At 39.5% G+C, this 26,508-nt stretch overlaps 1 protein-coding gene across 2 annotated transcripts in view; it reads right to left on the minus strand.

The window, feature by feature from the left end:
* iqsec1b (IQ motif and Sec7 domain ArfGEF 1b) overlaps nucleotides 1-26,508 on the minus strand; it is a 153,189-nt gene that overhangs the window by 110,071 nt on the left and 16,610 nt on the right. For both annotated transcript variants that reach the window (XM_026344577.1, XM_026344579.1), the window contains exon 2: nucleotides 12,188-12,217. In XM_026344577.1, the coding sequence (XP_026200362.1) occupies nucleotides 12,188-12,217 (30 nt within the window). The remainder of the gene's footprint in view (nucleotides 1-12,187; nucleotides 12,218-26,508) is intronic.

Genomic DNA, 26,508 nt, shown 5'->3' on the forward strand with positions numbered 1-26,508 from the left:
GTTGAATATTGTTATTTTGTGACAGTGGAGTTGCAAACAAAAATGTCAGCTGTCAAATTGAGCCAGTTAGATCCTGTTAATAAGGCCAACTAGCCACTGCAACTGCTGCTACATAATAAGTTACTATTTAGAACACAATTTATTAATATGATTCTTAAATGTTTGTTTATTGATTTCATATCCAACCCATTCATCTTAAAAAGTTGTCTAACACTGAATGAATATTGAATTCACAGACAGAAAATAGGACAATGGACATTACATGATCGTGTCTTGGATCAATACTTTGCATCGCAATATGATGTGATGCTGTGGAATATGACTGCTGGAGACAAAAAAATAGCAAATATACTCCTCTGGATGTCTACATGTATAGTGTAGTGTTTCCAGTTCAGTGCAGCTACAGTCAGCTCAGAATCGCATGCAGTGTGTCACACTGCAGGCACAGCGCACACAGGTTGTGTCAGTGAGTTATTCACTTTCAGGGTCATGCATCAATGCAGCCACACAAAAACAATCATGTGCATTTGGTTTCCTGTGGAAGAGAGGATGAAAGGGTGGAGGGGTGAGATTTCAGGGGTAATGATGTTGGTAAGGAGTCAATACTGTACTCCCCTCTCTTAATCAGCAAAGTACAAGGTCAGTTCATCTGGAGACACAGTCGTGACCTGCTCGGCTACGCCTGCTCCATCTATCAGGGCTCAGTGCAAAGCGAAAGCAGCTTCCAGACGAGGAAGAGATAAACACAAACACACAGACTGTCGGAGCCTCGCTCCAACAAACAGTGCTAAGCTAGTGAGTGTAAAAACCTTGTTGTGTTGACACAAATCCCAGGGACAAAGCTCCCCCACCTCTTTACTTCCTCCTGATGGATGAGTAGCAAATACTTTCACTGGTTATGTAACACGGTCTCTGCCATACACTGCACCTCTCCGAAAGCAGGTTTAAGCCATTTCCGTTATGTAATACCGAAATCCAAATCTTTCTCTTTTTGCTAAATGTGTTGAATTCGGCCCAAAGGGATGTGAGCATGCTTACTGATGGTATTACTTAACAAACAGAGCAAGATAATTGTCTAGTGTGGGATATCGTAAGCTGTTTGTTTTATTTATTCCAAGAAAAATCAAGCTCCTGTAAAGACGTTGAAGGTCCTGACAGGTTCATAAAGTTGTGTGTGCTGATTATGATAAGATCATTATTATTTTCTCCAAAGAAGAAAATTAAACAGTGGTATTGTGGCAAGTGGTAATCTAAGATAACTAAACATCGCCCGACAGTATCACTTTGACAGAATCCAATTAACCTTTGCTAGTTCACTCTGAGGCCTTTGGAAATTAGCTTTGCAAGAGGGTCCCTCCATCTATCATTCGCTCCAGCTCTTTTCACTCATCACAATCACATCACAGGAGTCTAGAGGGAAAGATATATATAAGCTTCAGTAGTAAACACAAAGATTTAATTATTGATGGTGTCCACTGCCCAGCTCATACCACGTAATGAGACCTACCTCACAATTAATTATTCCAGTTTATCACACCGTTGAGTGCCAAGTGCTGGGATTTGCATTACAGGGAAGGTTTTGTGCTCAACGGGGCCACGTGGCTGCACTGTGCATTACCGCCATTACCACCACAAGCTTTGCACCAATAGGCTCAATGAACCACTTCACAGTACGTTCATGGCCTATATCCACTTATCCCCCAGGAGCAGATCAAGAAATCAGAAAACAAAAACAGGCCTTGTAACATATAAACAGGAACGTGGGCCTGTGTGACTGTGTAATTCCTGAAGGACAGGCTAATAAACAGGAACACTGAACAAAACAGCACGTGGAAAAGCCTCAGTTGATAATTCTGTTTCTATCTCTGTCAGTGCCCGCTTGCAGAGCTGCATCATTTTTTTCATGGACTGTTGCAACATGATAGCAAGTTTAAAAACTCTCTTTGAGGCAAAAAATACAGATCTAGTGTAGGTCTTAGTCTCCAGTAAGCTGCCAAATGAAGCTGTTGTTAATGCTTAATTCAAGGTTAGGAAGCTTAATAAATTATTGTTACATGTTTGAAAAGAGCAAACTTTCAAGATGAACACCACGTCCACGTGAGGCAACTTGTTTTAATTTGATTTGGTATGAAAATCTAATCCAATCAGACATATTCAATAATTCACCCAGTGTTAAAGTGGCAAAATATGTGAATGATGAATAGTTAATATCTAATAATATTATAATATAATAATAATATATAATATATAATAGTTTGTTTAGTTAAGTTCCAGCAACTACTTCAAGTCTGGGAAGCACACAGTGTAAACCAAGGCGTAAACAAAGACACCTGACTCTGCAGTGGACACTACTGTGGGCAATGACAGTGATCGTCTACTTTTTGTCCACTATGTTGTGAATGTGTAATGGTGGCCCGTCAGAATTAGGGTGGCTGGAACCTGGCTGAAACAGACTAGGATTGGACTGACAGCTGGCTGGTCCCTTATATACAGTGATTATTGTAAACAAGTGCTTTAAGTTAAAATGTTCATTATGCTTTAGATGCCAGGAGCAGAGAATGTAGAACAAATATACAATTTTCCTTATTAATTATGTTCATTTCTTCAATTATGATAATTTTCATAAAACAGCAGTGAATTAAAGAAGCAAAATCCTCCATAATCATCATGATTAACAGACAGCAATACTGACAACGTCCTTCATTATGCTAATTATTGAACGAAACAACAAACATTTCCGAATACAAACTGTATTTTCCTCCACATATCAGTTTAAAAGCATTCAGGAATTATGGTAGCTTCCCAAAAATCTATTTCCCCCCATTACTATTCAATTGTATGCAGCACCAACATCTAATAAGGTCTAAATCGATAAGATTTATAGAGAGAAGATTTAGTGTTTAAAAGGTTTCTATCACATACTTTTCTTGACTGTAAAGGAGCAGCAATGCATATTATGTTCAGTTAGCTGGAGGCAATTTTCTTCCGCATGTGTGGGTAGGAGCATCCCATGTTAAGTCATATACAGTACATAACCACTGGCCGTTTCAGCCCAGTTAACCTTGCATGCTCCCTGTCACACACACTGCTGTGTCAGCATTCAAAACACTGCATGCCTCCCAGTGGAGTAACTTTACAGCTGGAATGATTTGAAACTGGTATGATTTTAATCATCCAGTGTGATGGACACACTACACTCATCTAAATGACACTGGATGACACTGGAACACCAGAGAGTCCTCTGGGACACAAAATGATCCAGGAAAGGAGATCTACGCCACACATACACACTCACATACACCACACACAATATCTACACATACACAAATAGAACTTACACTTATGTCTAAGGTTAGACTAATATATTGACTTGGATTTATACTGGAGTATGCTAGGCCAATAATCATTTATTTACTTAATAAGCACGTCATATCGGCCATCAGTGTTCTCTTATAAAGCCAATTTAACTTGAAGTATGTGTTTATTTAAACTATCGATCACATTTATTGGTTTTATTTAATAACTTTTTACCATTCTTAGAGAGTAGCTCTGGTTTAGCCCCACCAGGTCCTTAGTAAATGAATAAATAAACTAATCATCATGATAAAATATCGAAACTCTTTAATTGTAATTTAAAGGTACTGTATTTTCCGCACTATAAGGTGCACCTAAGAGCCTTCCATTTTCTCAAAAGCCGACAGTGCGCCTTATAATCCGGTGCGCCTTATATATGGATCAATATTGAACCGCAACAGGTCTCGCAACTACGTTGAGCAGCCGCCGACTCCATTTATCCTCGTAGAAGAAGTAGCGCGCGGTGCATGCTGGGATATATGACTGCGCGAAGCGTGCCGTTTCATTTCCATTTGTGTGTTTGTGCAAAAACCCCAAAATGGCTCCTATTAAGAGACACGCTTACGACGCAGAGTTTAAACTAAAGTCGATCAGTCACGCAGTATAAGATTACTGAAAAAAAGATCCGGCCTGTGCTGTCCTCACAACACCTGAACTTAGTGTAGCTAGACAGCCAGCTAACAAAGAGTAGGAGACTCCATACAAGGATTTCTTTTCTGGTCTTTACTGGAGTTGTGAACTGAGGAGTACATTGCTCTCAACTACATTTTATCCTATCTTTACTTTATGTAACTGAAAGAAACAGAAACTAAATGAACAATTAATACACATCGTTACACATTTGGTATGTTACACTCGCACACGCTAGCTTGACTTGAATGAAGCTAATTACAATAACACACACGTAATTTATCACATGTAACAGGTAACAACTAACATACTTCTAATGACAATAAACATGTTAATACTTACAAAGACAAATGCTTTCCAAGGCACAAACGTATAAATCACACTCAGCATATACATGAACCAGTTGGTTTTACTGTGGAAACTAAACTAGTTTAATTTACCGACGGAGAAAATACGTGGAAGCCGTTCTATTGAACAGAGAGTGGAAAGAGCGCTCACTCTGTAACTAATTATCTTAACAAAGATCAACTAAAATACACAACTCTCACTCTGACACATTTTAATACTATAATACTTTTTAGCTGCCTTTGTCACAACTTATTGTTATTCATTTATCACTTGAACTGAAAGGCAACATCGTCAACATGGACAAAGATAAACTGTCACGAAAATTCTATGTCACTGACTGGAAAATAATAAAACAGCTGTTTATTCATTTTGGCTGTGAACGGTGTTGTCAGAACGCTGGTTTGTGATCTATTAATAAAGTTTGACTGACCAATCTGACTGTTTTGTTGACATTTCCTTTAGCGCAGCTCCATCTAATGTTGCATAACGTAACCCCAGCCTCTACTGTCTATCTATTCTATGCGCCTTATAATGCGGTGCGCCTTATATATGAAAAAAGTTTTAAAATAGGCCATTCATTGAAGGTGCGCCTTATAATGCGGTGCACCTTATAGTGCGGAAAATATGGTAGATGACAAGACTAAGATCAATCTGCTTGGTTCTGGGCAGCACAGAATGTGGTATCAGACAAAAACAAAACAAACTATTTGATAAGAGCAGAATTTGGAGAATGTGAAAACAAACCAACAAACTAAATGAGACTAGAACACTGCAGAACTGAGCTGGGTGATAATTCTCTTTTTAGATTTAACATCTTAACATTCATAGATCATTGTTAATGCAGACTTGTGCAGTTTTAAAAAGTTGGAATAACATAAGTGAAAAGATACATGACAAAAGAGTTAACAGATTGAACCACAGGAAATGAGTTTGGACTTTGCTGATTGCAGCAAAAGAGGAAAATGCTTCTTTAACAATCCCAGGCCACCAAGTTGGGGGTGAAAAGCTTACTGTATGTTATTGTTTTAGAGAAGAGTCCAACATAACTTTGAATAAATTGATTCTCCAACGTCAGCCTGTAGAAACATTGAAGGTTTCAGAATACTAAACCATTTGACTGCAGGTCGTATTCACATGCATTATTAGTGAGCGTTGCTATTTTACCTTCCCAACAAAGGCAACAAACAAAATTAGAGTTTTCCACTTGAGGCTCTCATTAAATTGCCATGAAGAGGCAGCAGGAGTTTTCGGGGAGCCTTACGTGAAAGCAATGAGAAAGTGAGCTCGGTGTCAACAGCAAAATGAAAGAATAAAGAGAAGCCTCATTCCCACTCACAGCGTTATTCAGTCCGAAGACTGTACATGGGCAGGACATTTTAGCAGTGTGTCAATACACATTTCTACACCAGCAGTGTTGGAAAGAATGCTGAACCACTGCTACTGTAGCAGAGTATCACAAAATACAGCTACACATTTAAAAAAGACCTGAGGGGGCCATGCTGTTTTGCTGCAGGTACCATGATATACCAGTTTGAACAATCAATCCATGAGTTTTGAGGCTTGTCAGACCCTAAAACACATAACAGTAATGGTAATAAATGCTTTCTATCACATACTTTTCTTGACTGTAAACGAGCACCAATGCACATTATGTTCTGTTGAGCTTGAATGAAGAATTTTCCTACACGTCTGCATAGGTGCATCCCATGATGAAGCCACGTACATAACCACTGGCCGCCTCGGCCCAGTTAACCATGCCATGTGCCCTCTCGCAGACACTGCAGTGTCAGCATAAAAAACACTGCATGCCTCTCAGTGGAGCAACATTACAGTTCACATTAACAATAGCAGTTAATGTGAACTCTTCTCATGTTCGTGGAGGATGAGTCAATAGCAGTGTCAATACATGGCTTGGTGGAAAAGTTGTAATAGATGATCTTCTGTTACAAAAAGTACTAAGAGCTGAGCCAGGTTAAACCTTTTTTAACAACAACAACAACAACAACCAAGAGATATGAAAACCTGACACCTAGATTCATGCAGTATTCAGCTAAAAGTCCATGCATGAAGGAGGTCGGGTGGTTGGATAGGTCCACAACATGCAGGACTTTCCCACAGCAGACAGCAGTCCTGTGCGTTTCCGTGCCTAAACTTAAACTGAACTAAACAGTGTTTCAACAACTTCATCCCCTGATTGTTGTCATGGCGACATAACCGCCAGCTGTAAAGTGTCACAACCTGACACAGTAAGATGAGAATATGTTGGCTGATCAGTATCAGCTACCCATCACCCCAACGTCCCCTTAATGTTTTGAAAATGTTGGTGTTATTGTTTTACTTAAGCTCTTTTCAGACATGAACTGCAAACTTGAACATATTTAGACATTATCCAGAGGAGTTGTATATGAGAACACAAATGTCTGAAGCAGGTTCACCAAACTTTAAACTCACGTTATCTTGTGAGCTCCCCCTACAAAGCCCATATAATGTCGCATTTAGTCCGTGTGTGGCTAGATGTCATCATCTGGAGAATTCCCTGTAAGAAATTTGACATTTCTATTTATTGCTACTGCTCTGATATGCTGTAAACAAAACACTGCAGTTTCTAGTTTCTACATTTGTACATTTGTGTCATGTCAAACGTCACTTCCTAATCAAATGCATAATCAATTTCCATAATCCACTTACCACAGTAAGTGAGAACACTTAATTCATGTGAGATAATACAATATTTACTGTATGCATGTGTCAGCTTTAATGTTCCTACCTGAATGCTTGTTTCTTGGATGAGTAATATCTCTCTACAAAAGCACAGCTTTTTTCCCTCCAATTTAACTGTATAACCATTTGCTAGTAAATGTCTCTGACAGAAATGTCAAAATATGAAACACAAATAAAAACAAAGTGTTTCAGAGGAACATTATTTACTCTCCAGCTGCCAGTTCAGCAGAAAAACAGGTTTTTCGTGGAGCCAATATCCATTCAACAAATCTGATGGAAAATTACCAACATCCACCTGCTGGTAAGTATTTGAATGCAGCTCGCAGAGTTGCTCCCCCTTGACAGGATACTTGCAGTGCCATTAATGTGCCACTCTACTGTATATTAAAAACCTACACTACACTGCTAAAACTTTCAGAGTGACAGGTAAATTTTGTAATTTTGTAATTTGCTAACTTCTGCGGCCAGTCATGGAAGTAATTTTCCATTCAGCAGAGTGAATTTAAGGCTGCACTCTGGAGTCATCAGTATGCTGTGCTACAGTTTCATCAAAACACCACTACAATAAAAATGTCTTGTTCAGGAGCTCGCAATAAAACCTCATTGACACAATTGAGTCTGGGTGTCTCACACAGGGGTCAGCATAAGAAATGTGCCAAGTAGAACAGTACAGCTAACAGTCACCTCTCAAGAGCTGGAGGTGATTACCATAAGTCAACACACATCATGCCCCTCTACCCCACCCCCCTTCATATCCCACCCTGTCTACACTACAGTGGGGGCTACTGTTTAGTGCACCAGCGAATCCATTTCTCAGGCCGTAAGAAGTTCTGTCTGTTATTGCAGTGAAGGCTCTTACAGCTTCAATATCCTTCCAAAGCATAAGCTCATGAGACTTTATCCTTGACCCGATAAAGAGAGAGAGGCTTTATTGTGTCAACAATTCAATCCTGTAATGCTTTCCCATTTCATAGGCTGATGAAATCTTCTTCCATTGTGGTTTCACAGTGCCTGAGAATTCACTTCACACAATTACACTCTGCAGAAAGCCTTCAGTTTCTGCTGGGTGAATGTAATACCAACATTTATGGACACTTTATTAGTGTGATAGGGTCCAAAGAAAGATAGATTCCCTTGTGGATTTGCATAAGTGAAAAGCAGCAAAGTGAAAAAACTTTTTTTTGCCCTTATGCAGAGCCTTGGAACACTTGCTCCCAGCTGTCCAAAGGCCAGTGCACCCTCACCAAAACAACCTTCACTCTTGTCCTTCATTGATGATGTATTTTACTGTAACTTCCTTGCTTGAAACTCGTTAGCATTCCCACTTTAAATATATGTGTTCAAATGCATCCCAAGACATGGTTTGGGATGCATTTGACCACATGACCGCAAATAGTTGACTTTGATTTGGTCACAATCTATCTTTGTGCTTTTTTACACTTGTATTTAATCCATTTCAGAACTATATGTAAACAAGGTCACCTAGTGCAAATCAACCTGTCACCAACAGTCAAATGGAAATCCTTTAAACATAGGTGACTCCAAATCTGCCTTTCTGAAAATCACACATACACAGCAATCACCAAAAAAAAGTTTATATAACTATACAGAAAACACTTTGGTTGAACACTGTACCCTTACTGTTATTTATTAATAATACCTGATAGTTTGTTACTAATAAATGATTCTGGTCGGCAGACAACTACATTTAAGGCATTAAGGGTTTGAGGTTCAAAGTTTTGTCCAAGGCGACTTTGACCTGTATTAAGAAGGAACAAGGACTCAAACTGCTGACCACGTGGCTCTGTCTAACAAACCATTGGCTAGATCGGTAAGTCTCACTCAACTTTGAGAAGAGAAGGTCTTTGCACTGCTGCTTAACTATCCAACAGCAGTCTTTGACAAACTTCTTCACATTAAGATCAGGTTTAGAACATAATTCTACTAAAAAGTTACATGTTTTAGCTTTGAATACAAAACCCTTTGAATCAGCATTGCAGGATGCTATCAAACGGTATACCTGTCATATCAGAAACGATATGTATAGTACTGTGTTATCTGTCTGCATGCTGGCAAACTGATGTACCTCCTGCTTTTCATTTATCACTCTGGTAAGCCCACTTCTATCTGCTATCAGACCTGCAGCCACACACCACCACAGCCCTGTCCATCTCTAGCATCTATTAATGTGATGTCACTGCTGTGTTGCCTGGTGATTGACTTGGAAAGAACAAGGTGTTCACAGTGTCTAACTCAAATGTCTCCAAGGGACGGGTCTTCAAATAATCTCCTCAGACATCTCACTTTGTCTCAGGACACTGTGCAGTGTCCCTGCCACCTGAGGACAGTCAGAAGCACTCAGGGCCATCGTCACAGCAGTCTGTCACTACTGTCATGGTTTGTCTGACACACCCAAAAACCTTTATTGATTGTTTTGAAGACTGAAAAACTAAAATGAATTTGGAGAACTTCTGGTCCACCTGCCAGTAACAACTTTACTACTAGATTCTAATCATTCAACTCAAAAACACATCAAATTGAGTTGTAGATGTAAAAATGAGTTGCTTGTGCAAACTACAGACTGAAATGGTCACAGATGCATTTGTGACATATTCACAGCAGAATCTTAAATATAAAATAAGAAATACTCTGGTTTCTGGTCTAACACAGAATTTCCAGAATTTAGGAGACAAAAATAAGATACGGCTATACTTTGTTAGGGTAAAGCAGGGCTGATGAATTCCACATGCACATTTAATGGCCATTGGATGTAAACATAATCCTGTCACATTAGAGGACCAAGTGAACAGAGACTGAATATGAGGTCTTTGTCACTCTGTCCTGTAACAGAAAGTAGAAAAAGTCTTTTCTGCCTGTGCTCTATCACCAGATCTGTGTTTATCCTTAAATCCTGATTCAAACCTTTACATATTTATGCTGCTTACCAGTCTGGTGCTTTATTATTTGCTTTATTATGTTCTTCCTCTTAAGTAACAACAGCAATGTTATATGTTACTGTATATGCATGTGTTCATAATAATTACTATTAGCCTAGCCTAGCAAGTCTCAAACACATAAGAAAAAGCATGGGAAATAAGTCTATATGATAATATATAATATACAGCCTGAGCTTTAATACAAACATAGCAGATAAAAACAGCACATCCCTTCAAATTAAATGTATACTTGTGTTTTGATCCATCCACCTATAGGCTGGAAATATAATTGTTATTAACTGAGAGTCTGTGTTAGCATTATGGCAACCTTGCATACCCTGTGCTAATTTGGCCATTTGGTTTTTGTCATCAGTAATTTATGCTACACAGGGGATGCAATTCCACATCTCACTGATGGGGCTGTATGAAATGACTGATTCACCATGATTTCTGGAAAATCAAAGATTCTGCTCTAAGCCTGTCTTCTTGTGGTTCCTAGAGTTTCCAAATGTAGAATGGGAGGCAGAGCCTTTAGCTACCAAGCCCCTCTCCTGTGGAACCAGCTCCCAGTTCAGGTTCTGGAGGCAGACACCCTCTCTACATTTAAGACTAGACTTAAAACTTTCCTTTTTTATAAAGCTTATAGTTAGAGATGGATCAGGTGACTCTGAACCATCTCTTAGTTCTGCTGGGGGACCTCAACTGATACACTGAGCTCCTCTCCTCTCTCCTCTCTCCTCTATCCATTCAAATTCTACCATTTCATGTCATTAACTTTGTGTCTTCTCTCTCCTGTAGTTGTGTTTCCTCCTCTCTGTCTCTGTTATCCTCTGCAGGTATCCTCGGCCTGGAGCTGTGTATCTCCAGAGTGCAGTTAGTGGCCCTACCGACCTGTCCAGTGTTTTTGCTGCTTGTTGTTGTTGTTGTTGTTGTTGTTGTTGTTGCCTGCTGTTATTTTATCTCTTCTCTTTCCACTCACCCCAACCGGTCAAGGCAGATGGACGCCCACTGTGAGCCTGATGGAGGTTTTTTAACTCTTATATTTTGTTTAAACCTTAAACACTGTAAAGTACCTTCAGACGACTTCTGTTGTGATTTGGCGCTATACAAATAAAATTGAATTGAATAGATGATTAAACTCGACTCTGCGCCCCGGGGATAACATGATAATTACTCCAGGCATACATGAAGTACGTGAGTTGACTACTTTGTATATGCAAGTACAGAATATTTCCGGCCTTACTGGCAGGTTTCATTGTACATACAGACTGAAGCTTTTATGTAATGTTCTCATGCAAAGAGTAAGAAAGCCTGAGGCGACACTGTATGCATGACCAAATTACAAAACATTTATGTTTTCCACTTTTTACTTATTCAGAACCAGTCCCCAGTCAGACACATATCTTGATGTCCAGTTCAGTGCAACATACTGCACATATACACACATATGTTTCTGCATAAATACAGTTTTCGAGACGATTTAGGGTTGCCTCTCTGTACTAAGTCTTAAGATTTATCAATCCATCAAATCATTTGTCCAGTAGTGATGATCAAACTGCAAGAATAAGAATAACAACAAGCAACAATCATTTTTTTCCTGTTCTACAATTTAGGTTACACATGGTGGGTTTTTAATTCAAAATATATTTGACTAATAATAGCATTATGGAGTACTTGTACTTTTGTGATTTAAGTATAAAGTTTTTGAGTTGGACCTTTGACTGTAAGACACAATCTTACCACCCATTATTAGTGTGAATATCTCTATCTATGCAGTTGGGAAAGCTTGCCAGCATATTCCAATGCCATTGAGTGGAATGCTTTGGAATTATCCATACTGTATGTACCCACGAGTGTGAGACTTCATTGTACTGTGACTATACAAACTAACACATTGCCTGGATGGCAGCCGTGGAAAAAGAAAAGATGAGAATCAGGGGAGAGACACTGCAGGAAGTAGAATAACATCCCACTGGTTCCTAGAGGAAAACAGTAATGTTGTGTGAGTATGATGGTAGTGACAGGTTAGAGTGCTCAGCAGCAAATGTCCAGAAGGGTTAAGACAAAGCCGAGGTGATGAGGTTTTGTTAGATGACATGCAGCTGAGAATAGTATGTAGAAAAAAAAAACAAGGCTATGGTATGTTTGAAAAGGCAAAATAATGAGAATGAATGTGTAGAAATTTGGGCCACACATACCTGACACCTCTTGAACTTTCACATTCATATCTGTAAACGACAAAGACATTAATCAGGAGAGGTAGGCAAGTAAAAATGGAGCACTGATCTACTTTAAAGAAGCCTTCGCTCTGCTACACCACTAGGTCTAGCACAGTGACCTGTTGTGACTATTGTCACAAGTGACCATTGACCACAGTGACCATTGTCCAGAGAGACCAAAAAGCCGGCCATCAGAGATAGACTGTCAGAAATCCAACAATCAAGTTGTAACACGCACTGATTCATTTTATAATTCAAGCTGTCTAAATTATGTACAGGGTTTGCTATAGCTGTACCCTGGCAATATCCCAATATTGTTTGCATACTTTTTTAACCCACATCACACCAAAATGTTGTGAGTGAACTTGTTTCGCTCAGCTCCTAAATTTCCCACTAATTTTCTTGCAACGAATGCAGCTGATTTCGTTGGAGTCTGGTGTATAAAACTTAACTTAAAACAAACAGGAAATTACAAGCTGAAAGAAGCTAAATGACCTATTTGGTTCTTTAACCTTGGGCAGATGACTGACCAGGCTTTAGGAATGACAGATGCCAGCATGACTGTGGGTCACCACCGCTTCCAAAGAATGTCATGTCAGAGCAGCATTCGTAGAACTGCACAGATCCTTTAAATTCACTGCAAAGAGGGAGGTGGAAAATTCCATTGTTGAAAGGGCAAAGCTGAAATGAACAGAGGGCAGACCGTCTGTGACGTCTGTCAACTTCAAGTGTTGAAGCAAAAAGTACTGTATAGCTAGTGTTGGACCAGCTGAGACAGTGTAACCAGCCAACCTTAATAGGTCTGACAGACTCCCTTCATTATGCTCAGGTTGTCTTTCATAACCAACCAGATCCAGCTAATAGGGTTCTTGTCTTTTTTCACTCTCCCATCAGGAGAAAAGTGTCAGCTTTTTGGCTCCTGGTGCTCAATACTCAAATAATGAGAGTGATCTATCAGCTGTATTGAATTCCCCTCCACAGAAGTGTGTGAAACACAACGCTGGCAGAGGTAGCACTTTGACACCTTCATTGGTGTTTTTCCAGACAATGCTACCGAAGCGTAGCAAATCCTTTACTAATGGCATAATGGCACCCCTGCCTGTACAAAGCTGCTTTGATGAGACACTTCTGAACTTCGAATGTTTTACTTTGTCACTACTGTATTCAGATGAAAGGCAGCGTGGGCACAGTGAGACAAGTGATGGAGGGGGACGGCCACGGGTGGGGAGGGCAATCAGAAAGGGCAAGATATATGAGCACTGATTGAAAGCAGGTCAACATATCCTAAGGAGATCATAAGCTATCAGTGAAAGATCAACAAAAAAATTAACCTCTGCTTTGTCAAAAGCAATAACCATAAGTTTTTTGCTAGAACATTTTGGTATTTCACTATGTGCATTACATACAGTGATTTGTGTGATACTGCATTGATCATAAATTAATAATGTACATGCAAACATTCATGACATGGCTGTGATTTATTTTGTGTTGGGTTTAAACCCCAGACCATTAGATGGCAGTGCTGTGTATGTTGCAAGTTGTTTTACTCACTCTTTTACTAATTTATGCCTTCAGCAAGTTCTTTATTCTATGACAGTTTAAAATAAGATTTCAGTATATTACAATAATAATATATTGCGAATAATAACCCCTGTATCATGATACTTATCGCATTGCAAGGTTCTTGCCAACACACAGCCCTAACACCGACTATAAAAACACAGCACGAGCAGAACATTAGCAGAGCAACAGAGGACGTTTTGGCTCAGTGTGCTTCTACATAGAAGAGATTTGGATGCAATACAAAGTGAAGGTCACCTGTGAAAGTGTTGAAATACACAATGACTATGGTAATGCACATAAATGCAGAAAAATAGACTTAAAGCCTAAAATAGACCATATTTTACATGTGTTTAATTTGGGTGGAACCAACACACAATCTGTGTAGAGACCCTTCCTTTACTGAGGATAAGCAGCAAACTTTGGTTGTCTTATTTTGGTAGAAAGGACTCACACAGTAAAGTAATTTTTAAATGCTGTAATCACCTGAACTGAAATGAATCCATGTCCACTGTAATCTGGTGGAGGCACAAATAGATGATGCCTGGATAAATCCTACTAAAGGTTTTTTCATTAAGTGAGTCAATTCTTTAGTACCGTGATTTAAGGCTTTAGACAACCCCCACATCATTTCTTGCCAAATCCTCTACTGACTGTAACAGTTCCTCAAGTTATGTGACTAAACAGGAAATAAAATGCTCAGCCCTATTTCTCCTGACTGGTAATCAACACTGTGTCACCATGAGCAGCATTCTTGCTGTATCCTCCTTCCTGATGGATGAGTCCTCATTGCATGACCCTGTTTGTTCAGGGGGCTTGAAAAGAAAGTATGAAAGCACAGGATGTGGCAAACAACTCGTAACATAATTTATAGTAGTGACATCACCACCAGTAGTTAGTTCTGTTCATCTTTCATGCTTTGTTGCTGTTTTAAGAATATGCCATATGCTGGTAGCTCCAATACGCTGCGGTATCCAGCTGCTAACTTTGTCAACTGTGTACTGCTTCTGGGATCTCGAAACCCAGCTACAAATTAATCGATTAATCAGTTCATATTATTATTTTATTATTCAAAGTCAAAATGTTGCACTGAAATTGCTTTTTTCTTCCTTTTGTGCAACAAGCAGCCTACAGCAGTCAACAGCAAGACAGATTCTTTCAAAGATGCCATATTTGTTTACTACTGTGGTGTGTTAAGTAGCCTGTATCGCCAGCTTGTGGAAGGAGCTTGATTACCTCCACAGGTATGTGAAAGCTCACCTTGAGTATGTCCACTGAGAATACACATTGGTACTGACTGGGCTAGGGATGGTCATTTGCCTCCATGTACCTGCATGACACATGTTAGGAGCCTTATTGTTAGCACCTGTCAAAGTATTTTCTAATCTCATGAATTAGCCTGGTGAAAAAAGTAGCTTTCCCACAATAACAAACATATCACTGTGAAATTATTTCGACCTTCTGCTTTAACTCACAAACCAATAAAATTGGTCCTAATGAGCTGAAAAAATCCTGATGAGGAATAAAATGTCTGCTTGTAGAAAAGCTGCAGTGCCAGTACATTATGATACAAATGTTCCTCCCTGACAATCAACTGAGCTCCAGCAGCTGTCTGTCCAATCATTGTAAGGATTAGTATAATTAACATTTTCTAGACCCATAGAGTTTTTCAATCAAGTATAAAGTTTTAATAATCACAGATGAATGGGGCTGCAGGGAATTATGTGTTGCACTTGTTCAAGCACTACTCCACAATGCCTTAACCTTCCATCTGGAAATGCATTTCATCTGGGTGAAAATTACCTACAGTCTTGTCTCTTCTGATTTCAGGCTAAAATAAAATCAAACCAAAAACCAATGAAAACTAATTTAAAATACAGAATTTCCCCAACTTGATATGGGGCCAAGTAGACAGAGTCACACATTCTGAACAAATGTGGAGATTTCCCAGTAGCTGCAAAGGGACTGGCAGGATAGCAATGTGGGCAAATGCAATCCAGGCATGCTATAATGAACTGGCAGGGGGCTGCAGCCAAGCCAATTAAATGATATGAGCCTGACAATAAGTGGTTTTCATTACATGACCTCAAGAAACCCACTGCATCCAAATTTAATCATGTCACAATGCAGTGGTTATAAGAAACCTTCATGCCTTTCTAAAAATCACATTCAACTCGCAGTTTCAAAGATTTTTATTTGGGCTAAGGTGCAAAACCCACCTTTCCAAATTGCAATAGCCATCTCAGTTTCTTGTGAGCTTAAAGCTAGGAGAAAGCTGTTTCAAAAAGTGTGAAAAGCCAATAAATGTGATTTCTCTCATATTTCTTTTCTGGTAAAATGCCATTGCCTTCTCCTGTTTAAGTCCCTTTGGGTGGAGAAAAGAAGCTTCCATTGGTTGCTGTATAGCAGCTTTCATTTTCTTCTCTATTTCTGTGTCAATTACATCTGTAGCTGTTTAACTGATCGGAGCAATGAAATTAACCTTTCCGCACCCTGGGCAATACATCACAACCAAAGAGGATGAGTACACAGAGAGGGGTAGCGGGTCCTGACTCTTTGCAAAGGTAGGCATAGGGTAAAACAACTGATGCCAGTGCTATTATAGACACACACATACTGTCTTTTCAAAGCATTTGGCATCATTTGAACATAGTAAATATGGGAGTTTGAAAGGAATACTGAGATGTAAAGCCAAATTTGAAAAGGCACACGGAAGAAAAACTTAACCAAAACTTTCATCTATCATTCTATGACCCTAAAAACCCTATATACGTATTTCATGCCACAGTCCGTTCATATGACTTGTCCCAGTCAAGATGTACTAAAGCTAAAAAAATATTTTTGTGACATAAACAGAATTTACATAAGAATAAGGTTTCTTTTTGTTATTTTTGTTGAAGCTGGAAGGACATCTGAGCAATACCGCTTGACAGAATATTAGGAGCTCTGTCTTTCAAACCTCAGTGTATCTTATTTTTGGACAAATACTTCCTGATGGAGCCAGATTTATTAGACATTTCGGCTTCAAAGACTGAAGACAAAATGACAATGACAAGAAGAGTTATTATTTTATTAAGGTGAAGGGTGGCAGATTACTTCCTCATGTCTTAGTTGCAAATGTACTGCAACTTTCAACTTAATTTGAAAAATGTGAGTATTGTGGAAAAATAAAGACAATTCAAACAATTTGATCACTGATAAGTTAAAATATTAAGAATTCTGTTTTGACCATGTTGCTATGGCTGGTTGCAATCGTGCCACAGTTTTTGTGCTTGCAAGACAAGTACAAGATGGACAAATCAGAAAAATTCGACATTAATTAATCATCAATCTCTGAAGATGATGATCTTGAATATGCCCTGCAACGTTCAAATGTACAGTGAGTGTGCCTCAGGGATCAGCTTTATGTGAATACTCCACTGTCTCATTTATGTAGGTCTTCCATAAATAAATGACACAAAACATTGATTATGTTTCCCACAAAAATATTAGATTGGCAGTTTAGTTTGACACAAACATAAATTTTAGGAGACAGGCTTGGTTCAAATGCCAGTGAGAAGGTTAAGTAAATTATGAGCCCAGCAATGCACCATTAGTTAGATGTAATGCAGCTACAAGAATATGATCTCTCACTGGCTTCCTACTCATAAGCAACTCCTAATTGTTCATGATGCACCACTCAGACAAGCTGGAGGAGCCTGCAAAAAGGGTTTCAGTGATGCCATCACTACTGACATTATGCTCAAATATCCCAAGGGAAATGTATGTATACTACTTCTACAGTCTGAGTATGGTTTTAAATATATGGTTAAGCACTGAGATGAGTCTGGTGAACGATGAGAGCTTTCACTTGGAGCTTATCTTTCAGCCTATGAATCTGACCTTTTCAGCTTTTTTCAGTTTGTTATTGCATGGGGGAGAGCTAAGATAGTGATTATACATACTGCACACACATATGCCCTGTATAAGTATACATAAACACACAGTCTCACCCCAGACAACAGAATTGAATGTAGAGTATTTCTTCTAGAGACACACAAACAAAAATGATTAGTCCTTTTGCATGTTTCCAAAATGACTCGTGACATGAACCTACAATAAAATTATGTGTGAAAGACAATGACTGCTGGTGGAGGAAGATTGATATAGAGTAGAAGTAAATAGCGCATTTGATAGCAGGTAATGTACAATATTAGCCCCACACTGGCCTCAATTTGCTATCTGCATGATGGAATAAAAATGAACCCTCATTCTTATTGGAAGATACTATCATCCCCCCTGTGAGTAGGGTACCAAACAGTGATAGTGGCAGGCTGCCAGCAGGTAGTGTGTGCGTGAGAGAGACAGAGCCAGCGTTTAGAAGTTGCACTAAAGCTAAACTCTGTGAGCGAGCCTGGGCTAAACAAATGTGTTAACTGTATGAACCTTGCACTCTGGTCCTTCTCAGTAAAGTAGAAACCTCTTCTGATTGGCCCTCCTTTTCTACTATATGCAAAGCTGGAGGAGGTGTAGGTGAGCCAGACCAGAAGTGTTGACGGACAAATCAGGACATATATAATGTTGTTCCACATGTATCTAGCCATACAGATAATTGGACAGTTTCTGACACATGGAACTGATGTGACATTTCTTTTACCACACAAACGCAACAAAGGTAAATGGACCTTGGTCTGTGGCGCACAAAGCATTTTAAAATGTTCTAAATGCTTAGAGGTATGGATATTATGGTTGGATGGGTAATGCTATCGGGTGGTGGCAGAGACATCACAGAAAATCTGGACATTTATACAATCTGAATGCATTTAAAGGTCTCATTACTGGCTCAGAGGTTCTGTCTGGAGCTTTAACCTCATCCTCATCTAATGGTCTTAAAAAAAAAGACCTTAACAAATAACCATATGTCTATTACTTTCAGAACTGCTGATTTTGGTGACAGGCAGGGTAGTCCCTGGACAAGATGGTAGCACACATAGAGAGAGACACACACACATTCAAACTTACAGACAATCTTCTGTTCACTCGATGTGTAAATTTGAACTGTGGAACCTGTTCCACCTGGAGAAAAGTCAGGCAGACAAGATGAAATCATGCAGTCCACAAAGAAAGATTTCTTGGTGTGAGGTGACAGCTGTGTTGTCTAACGAGTCTGAGATTTTCATATTAAGATGAAGGACATTCATATGTGAAAGGGTTCTGTCAGAAGCCCTTTGGGCTTTTATTTCATGTTTTTATTTTACAGGCACGATAAGAGTAAGACGTTTGCCACAAAGCGTGTAAAGAGCCATATCTTTACTTCAATAGAAAATGTATTGATGCTAATTTTTGGATAATAGTTGCATTATCACTACACAGCATGTGTGCTGTTTTCTCTGGAGGACTATTAGTTTATCATCTTTGCTTTGCATTGTGTGACGGCTGGACTAGCAGCAGTCCCCAGCTGCACAGCAGTTCGTTGGGGGAAAACAATACAGTTGCTGTCATCAGTTAATCTCCAATATGGCTGAATGCTGGGAGAATAACTGTTCTCCCTGGTGCTTACAATGCTCCTTCAAACCGTGGCAGACATGTTACCTTTGCGTAAGTGTGTGCGGTCTTGAATGGTCAGCAGAAGGAGGACTAGTTTGAATTTCATACCACTGAATTAGAGACATTTTGATGAACCGAGGACAGCCTACACTTACTTGCACTTTTTCCAAGGGCCACTTAAGGCTTAAGACTTGGTTAAAATTTAGTTTGGATTAGAGGTTGGAGCTAGGGAATGCATTATAGTAATAATGTCCTCAATTTGATGGCCGTACAGGAGTGTGTGTGTGTAATGGTTAAGCACCGTTGGGATTGTTTGATGTTCTTTGGTGACCATCATCTTGAGTTTTTCTAGATGTCCATTGCACCATTGGAGGTCGACTCATACTAGCCTACCACTTCAACTTGATTAGCATGTTGACTGTGACTCGCTACAGGAGATGGGAGAGTCTGGCTATTCAGTCTAGTAAATCTGAGATGTCAGCCTTTTGGTGCAGTTTTTCTTCATCACCTTCACATTTTCTTTTTTTCATCCCTGATCCAAAACTACATGCTGACAAAGTCTGTGCAAAGCTACAGTGCCAGATGTTGATTTCATCAGACATATTCTAAAGTGTGTTTTACACATTGAAGTCTGGTACAGGTTGTACAAAGTTGCACCGAGCGTCTTGTGACTAGAGGCAGCTACTTGAATTCTGATGTTACCTGAAATGAAACTTCAGACTACAGAGTTGAAAAAGTAAAAATCAGTGGTATGTTCACCAGACGTCTGACGTTCGTCATCTTGTAACTACATTAGTTATTACAACCAACTGTGACATATTGCAGACTGGATCCTTCAGCAGCAGTAGAAAGTAAGGTCACATGCAGTGCTGATACAGAGATGGTTGGACACCTTTTAGGAACTGGTTCGAAAGTAGAAGCCAGAAAATTATTTGGCTCTAGGCTGTAGAATATATGTGGTTCTGTTGCATAGGTTTTTTATAATGTCCATCGTGAGTCTGGCAATGTTGTAAAACTGCAGTAATTTATCTGTTGAGTACTTTTGTAAGGCTGTTTGTTGAAGTTGATGGATACATTTGATGACCCTCTTCTATATATTATAGAATACTATTTACTGTAGCTCCAGTACCACATTCATCAGTGTGACCAAAGACATGCTATAATACAGTACTTTGAGCACACTGAGAGGTAACAGCATGATATTAATGGCGATAGCATTTTAATTTTCTGTGGTATAATAAGGGCCTGTGGCAGAATTTCTACAGCATATTGTGACCATGATTTGAGGTGTGCACACTAATGCCTTCAAGCCCTTAGGAAACTATTTAATATGTGCCAGCACACTGCACAGATATTATTCCTCATTACATCTGTGACCACGGGGAAGTCTGAACCACATGAAAGAAAAAATGATGTCCGCCGCTAACGACTGCTACATTAAAGAACATGGATTATAAAAGAGGACAGCTGATCAAAATCTATCACTGCTGTAGCCCAAGAAATGACAGCATCAGACATATCAACATCATTCTGCCAGTGTAATGGCAGCAGCTTCACAGAGAGGAACGTGCACGATACATCTATTATCTACTGGGTCTATTTTAAGGCGCTTTGTAAAACCAGGCCAGTTACGTTGCCAGAGAGCGGTGATGTTTACATCTGCTGATTTTGTTGCTGACATTATGTTGCCATGTGCCACATTGTGCTTCCCCCTCTCTCTCCCACTGCATTTGTCAACGGCAATTACTGACAACAGGATTGTTCATCGGAGAGGAGATGCATCTCAGAGAATATTTATTGGCCGTTACTCACCTGCCAGACTGCATTCCCGGGATCACTTAAAGACTGAAGTCTAAGACAGCTCAAAAACGCTGCAATGTGAATGAGACGAGTGTATTATATCTGTGTGATCAGCATTCTTTCCAAAAGAAATAGAGATGCAAGTTATCACACAACTGCTTTAAATCTGGGAATATTCTATTAACTAAGCATCCAGGATGTGGACACTATTTGTCAATGTCTGGATCCTGTGTAGCTTTAGACCACATAGAAGAATCCAATTCAATACATCAGTAAAATGCTTACTGACAGCATGCAATCAATCCAATCTCCTTAAAAAGAACAATAGTTGAGACAAACTATTTAAAGGGGGCTACATGGAGCATTTTTGCATCAATAAATAATTTAGAAAAATTAGTAAAATCTGCAGAAACAAATGAGACCACCACTGAGAGCAGACCTGGCAGCCTCTCAGCCGCACTCTGCAGTTTTACTTTTGTGTGCCACCACGTTACGTTTGGCTGGGAATCTGTTGGATTGCTTTACAGCACAAAAACAGGATGAGGGTTTGCTGTCGTGCCAGTGCAGATGGAGCTGCTATCGGAGTTTCTGCCAGTGGCAGATGGTGGAAGTAGTGAAAGGCAAATGGAAAAATGACTTCCAACATGTTTATCCTCTTCAGTAGAGCCAGAGAGAAAATCCTTTGACTGAAGAGGTAACATCCCCGGTGCGACCGGGAGCAACATGGGTTAAAGGGAATGACGTTTTATTCATGGACATGCCTACACTGCTGATGTGATTACCATGATAAGCAGCTGTCTTGTTGAATATGCCACAAAACTGATCATAATCTAGAAAGGTGGTGCCAAAGTTTTATAAGGGTTTTTTTTTTTAACAAATAAGAGAATTTCTATTATATCTGCTTGATTTGTCAGTTTTGGTGCATACTCAATTAGTGTAATTTTAGAACAACAGTGTGTAGCAGAGTGTAGCAGAGCATGGAGAGGGAGGGCTGGACAGAGCAGACAGCGTTGATCACAGTCTTGTGCTAACACCAACTTGTGTTGCTCGCTGTAGCTTCAATGTTTTGCCAACATTACCCTACAATAAGCCACCATAGGGTTTTGACACTCTACACTGAGTGAGACTGTTTTGAATGTTTTATATTAGTGCATAATATCAGTGTAATTAAACTTGTCTTATTGCTAATAAAAGTCAACTTTTAATAAAGCAATATTGGGGTAATGTTAAATGCTATATTAGTGCTGAGAGTCATTTCATAGAAACATAGTTAACAGCAAAAACATTTGCTAACTGGTCATACTAGTGAGGTTACAGCAACAAAACCATGTTCAAGTAGCAAGAGTCAAAACTGAGGATACACCTACCCAGCATGGCTCACACAGTATTTTGCAGCGACACATCATCCTATCTGGTTTTCATTTAATGTGACCATTGTCTTTTTTTCAAAAGGACAATGAACCAAACACTGGCTGAGAGCATGCCAAGAGAATGCAAAGCTGTCAAAGCAGAAGGTGGCTACTTTAAAGTGTGACATATTCCTTATTCATATTTGTTTACTACATAATTCCATAAATGCTCTTCCATTTTTGGGGAAATCTTCAGTATTAATGTACAAAATGATAATCAAAACAATACAAATAAAGAAAAATCACTGAGGGAGAACATATGTCCAGTATACTGCACAATGGCTGAATGTTTTAACAATGTTTTCATTTTATCATTTGTTTGTGATGTCTAACTTAAGTCAATAAACCGACCCTTAATGACTACACAGATAAACAGGAAAATAAAGCATCTGTATTGCAGTAACTGCTGCATGCTCACGAACACCCACATGTAGAGTTCACACTTCTTAATTACTTTCATCATCAGTCACACAGGGAGCAGTACAAACCCTCATGAGATGTATTTGGCAGTCACTACCAACATGGAGGTCTCACTTCCACTTCCTTTGCAATTGCCCATCAAAAGCCATGCACAACTGATCCAAGGCCTTTGGAGCTAACATAGCAACACAGGAACTTTGATATCTGACAGAGTTGGGTGGAAAAAACAAATTTCAGCAGTGCCCTGTTTATTGGTTATTAGAGAAGCATAGTTATACACATGGGAGATCAGGGAAGCTGGGCTGCAAAACCTAAAACTGATCCAAAGAAGAGTGACAGCTCCACCCCTTCAGCTTCACCTGCCTTTTATGTATTTTGAATCCAGTACTTTAACAAAGATCTAGATAAATACTTTTTAAAACCGAGGATTGTTTATGATTTCAGAAACTAAATAAAAGAGCACTGTGCTATTCGTCTTGTACTTAGTTTGCACTGGTTTCAAGTTGTTACTCATGCAACTCGTTAACCTGAGGGAATATTCGATCACTTTCTTAAATGTCTCTGCTACAATATCCCACGGTACAGAAAAGCTAAATACAAAAGTAGGCACAATAAAAGACAAAGTTGCACAACAACCATACAAATTGCCAAAGATTCAAAATTCACTAACCAGATTTGTATTTTACAGGGCCTTTTTTTATTATACTGTGAATGTGCACAGCTATGTGTCCTGCAGCTGGGTGCTGTCTTGTTATTAGACACCAGAGGTCTATTTAATAATGTATGAAGGGTCTGATTCCTTTGGAGAATGTCATTCATTCCGGTGACACAACTCAATTCGAGGCAGGATTTTCAAAGTAGCCTCTTCCTGTTGCCTTATCTCCATCTCCTCTCTGTTCCTGTCATTCAGACCCCCTTCCAGAGCCACACCACAGCTCTGACCTCACATCCTCAGACATTTCCTGCCTCCTGCTCGAACCCTGCTGACTCCACGCCCGCAAAAGGAGCTGAGCTTTGTACTACACAGTTGTTCAAAAACTTGACTCAGCTCAGTTGATGCTTCTTTTTTTGCCTTGGGCTCAGTTAACATATCAGCAAGACCAGAGTGCACCAGAGATGATAAAACTGGCCTTTTCTTTCAACCAGAGACAAATATGTTCACTAGCTGTGTCTCTTTGTGGAATACACTGTGAGCTTGATTTTGTACTGAACTTCTCCGATGTTTTTATGTCATATGCCCACAGAGAGGCACAACAAAGGGTCAGAGACCTCCATTTACCAGGATTTTGTCTCAGTAAACTGATTGTGGGAGGAATTACGTTGGTAAATTAAAACTATAACTATACACATTACGTGGGAGTAAGCCAGTAAGTACGGTGACGATAAAGAGATGCTGATGTTTGACTACACCCACACTGAAAGTATGTGTGACTATGAACAGATATGAACCAATCTGTCTAACAGCTACTTAGTGCATCACTGTTTAATGGTAAAAGCTTCAAATGTCAGTATCAGTATTTTCAAAATATACAGCATAATGCAGCTACTGAATGAATAATATTTTCAAAAATCAAAATGTACAAACATGTAGCCTAATGACTTCTCCAAGAGCTAATTGGAGCCAGGAGTGAGCCAACCTTGAGTCCAATCAGTGTGATGATATTGGATGTGTTGCTGAAAGTTGTCCTGCCCTTTAAAAACACACACCAGTTTTAGGATTACTGTTACAACACCGTTACTACTCTCCTTAGGCATGGTCGTCCTGTAAAGATGACTGCAAGAGCACAGCGCAGAATGCTGAATGAGGTAAAGAAGCATCCTGGAGTGTCAGCTAAAGACGGATTGTTGTCATTGATGGAAAAATGAATTCCAGAGTTTATCAAGACATTTTGCAGGAAAACGTAAGACCATCTGTCACCAACTGAAGCTCTGCAGAGGATGGGTGATACAACATGACAATGACCCAAAGCATACAAGTAATTCAACAAAAGAATAGCTTCAACAGAACAAAATACACCTTCTGGAGTGGCCCAGTCAGAGTCCTGACCTCAACCTGATTGAAATGCTGTGGTATGACCTTAAGAGAGTCATTCACACCAGACATCCCAAGAATATTACGAAGAGGAGTGAAGATGAAGTTCAGAGCACATTTTATGACCAATTCATGCAAAACTCCACGTAATCCCAAAGGGTTCACATACTTTTTCTTGCCACTGTAATTTGGTCCAAGGCTAATGTCCATTTATGTCCAAGTATTAGATTCAAGTATTCTCGTACACGTACAATGAAAAACATCATTCTTGCAAACCCTCCAACTGTTGCTGTCCAACATTGTAGAACAGAAAATATCTGTTACAGACTATCTATTCAGACTTTAAATAAATTAAAATGAGACCTATTGCATTGCACATGATTTAGAATGAAATCTGAACTAGTAGATGCAGGGCAGTCATTTCAATGTCGTTCAACAACATGGTGCTGAGTGGGAATTTCTGCCAACTTGTGGTCTTGTGATATGACCTCTGACCAATCATCCTAATATCCAGTAATTTATTTGAAGAAGAAGAAGAAGAAGATCTTTATTATTATTGTTGTTAAGTTGTGAGGTCGGGCCTTCATGGATAACTCCTGCATCCTGGTGCCATCTCTCTGTCAGCAAACAATGTCCTAGACACCTCATGGTCCTCATGATATATACAAAAATGTGATTCACCAGACCAGAACACCTGCTTCCACTGTGCAGTTCTGATGCACCTGTGCCTGTTGAAGGGGCTTTTGTTGGTGGACAGGTGTCAACAGCGGGGGACTCGGACTGGTCTATGGCTATGTACTCCTATAACAGCAGGCTGTGATGCAATGTGTGTTCTGACAGCTGTCGATCATACCCAGATGGTTGCAGTCTGCAACCTCACCTCTAGATGCCACTAAATCCTGTACACTCCACCAATAAAAGCAAAATGCAGTGGAAACACGCTTACTGAATAAATCCTAAAGTTTTTAACTAAAGCTTCACTGAAGAGACAGAAAACACTCAGTATGTGACTATGTAATAAGCATCCAATTGAGATTTCTTGTGACTCATCATCATTTTGCAAAATGACTGACACAACAACAACAACTCTCATTTTTCATTTCTATCAAATGCTGTGCATCAATTTGTTGGGTTGTTCCATTGTGGTAATCACCTGAGCACACTTTTACACTGAGAATTTGGATTCTGAAAAAAATCATGAGTAGATGTAACGATGGAGATAATAATGCTTATATTTCTCTGATTGGAATAATTCAGAAAAAAAAAATCTGTGTGTGTCCACATGAAGGTGTGTGTGTGTGTTTATATGTCACCTCCCAAGCCACTTGCTTGCTGGCACTATGACTGCTGTGTGGCTGCCCAGTGTTGAGAGGAGGGGAACTGTGCACCGTCATTAGCAGGTATTCCAAGCAGACAGACAGTCCCAGCTTGAAGCTTTCCCTGGAAGCCTCAGATGAAATGGCACAAATAATGAGGCACATTATCAATCACAGGCAGGGGGCAGCTGGTTCAGTGTATGTGCCTCACACACTCTATTCCTCTCTATCTCTGGC

Source organism: Anabas testudineus, chromosome 5 (genome assembly GCF_900324465.2).
Source record: "Anabas testudineus chromosome 5, fAnaTes1.2, whole genome shotgun sequence".
NCBI classification, from domain to species: Eukaryota; Metazoa; Chordata; class Actinopteri; order Anabantiformes; family Anabantidae; genus Anabas; species Anabas testudineus.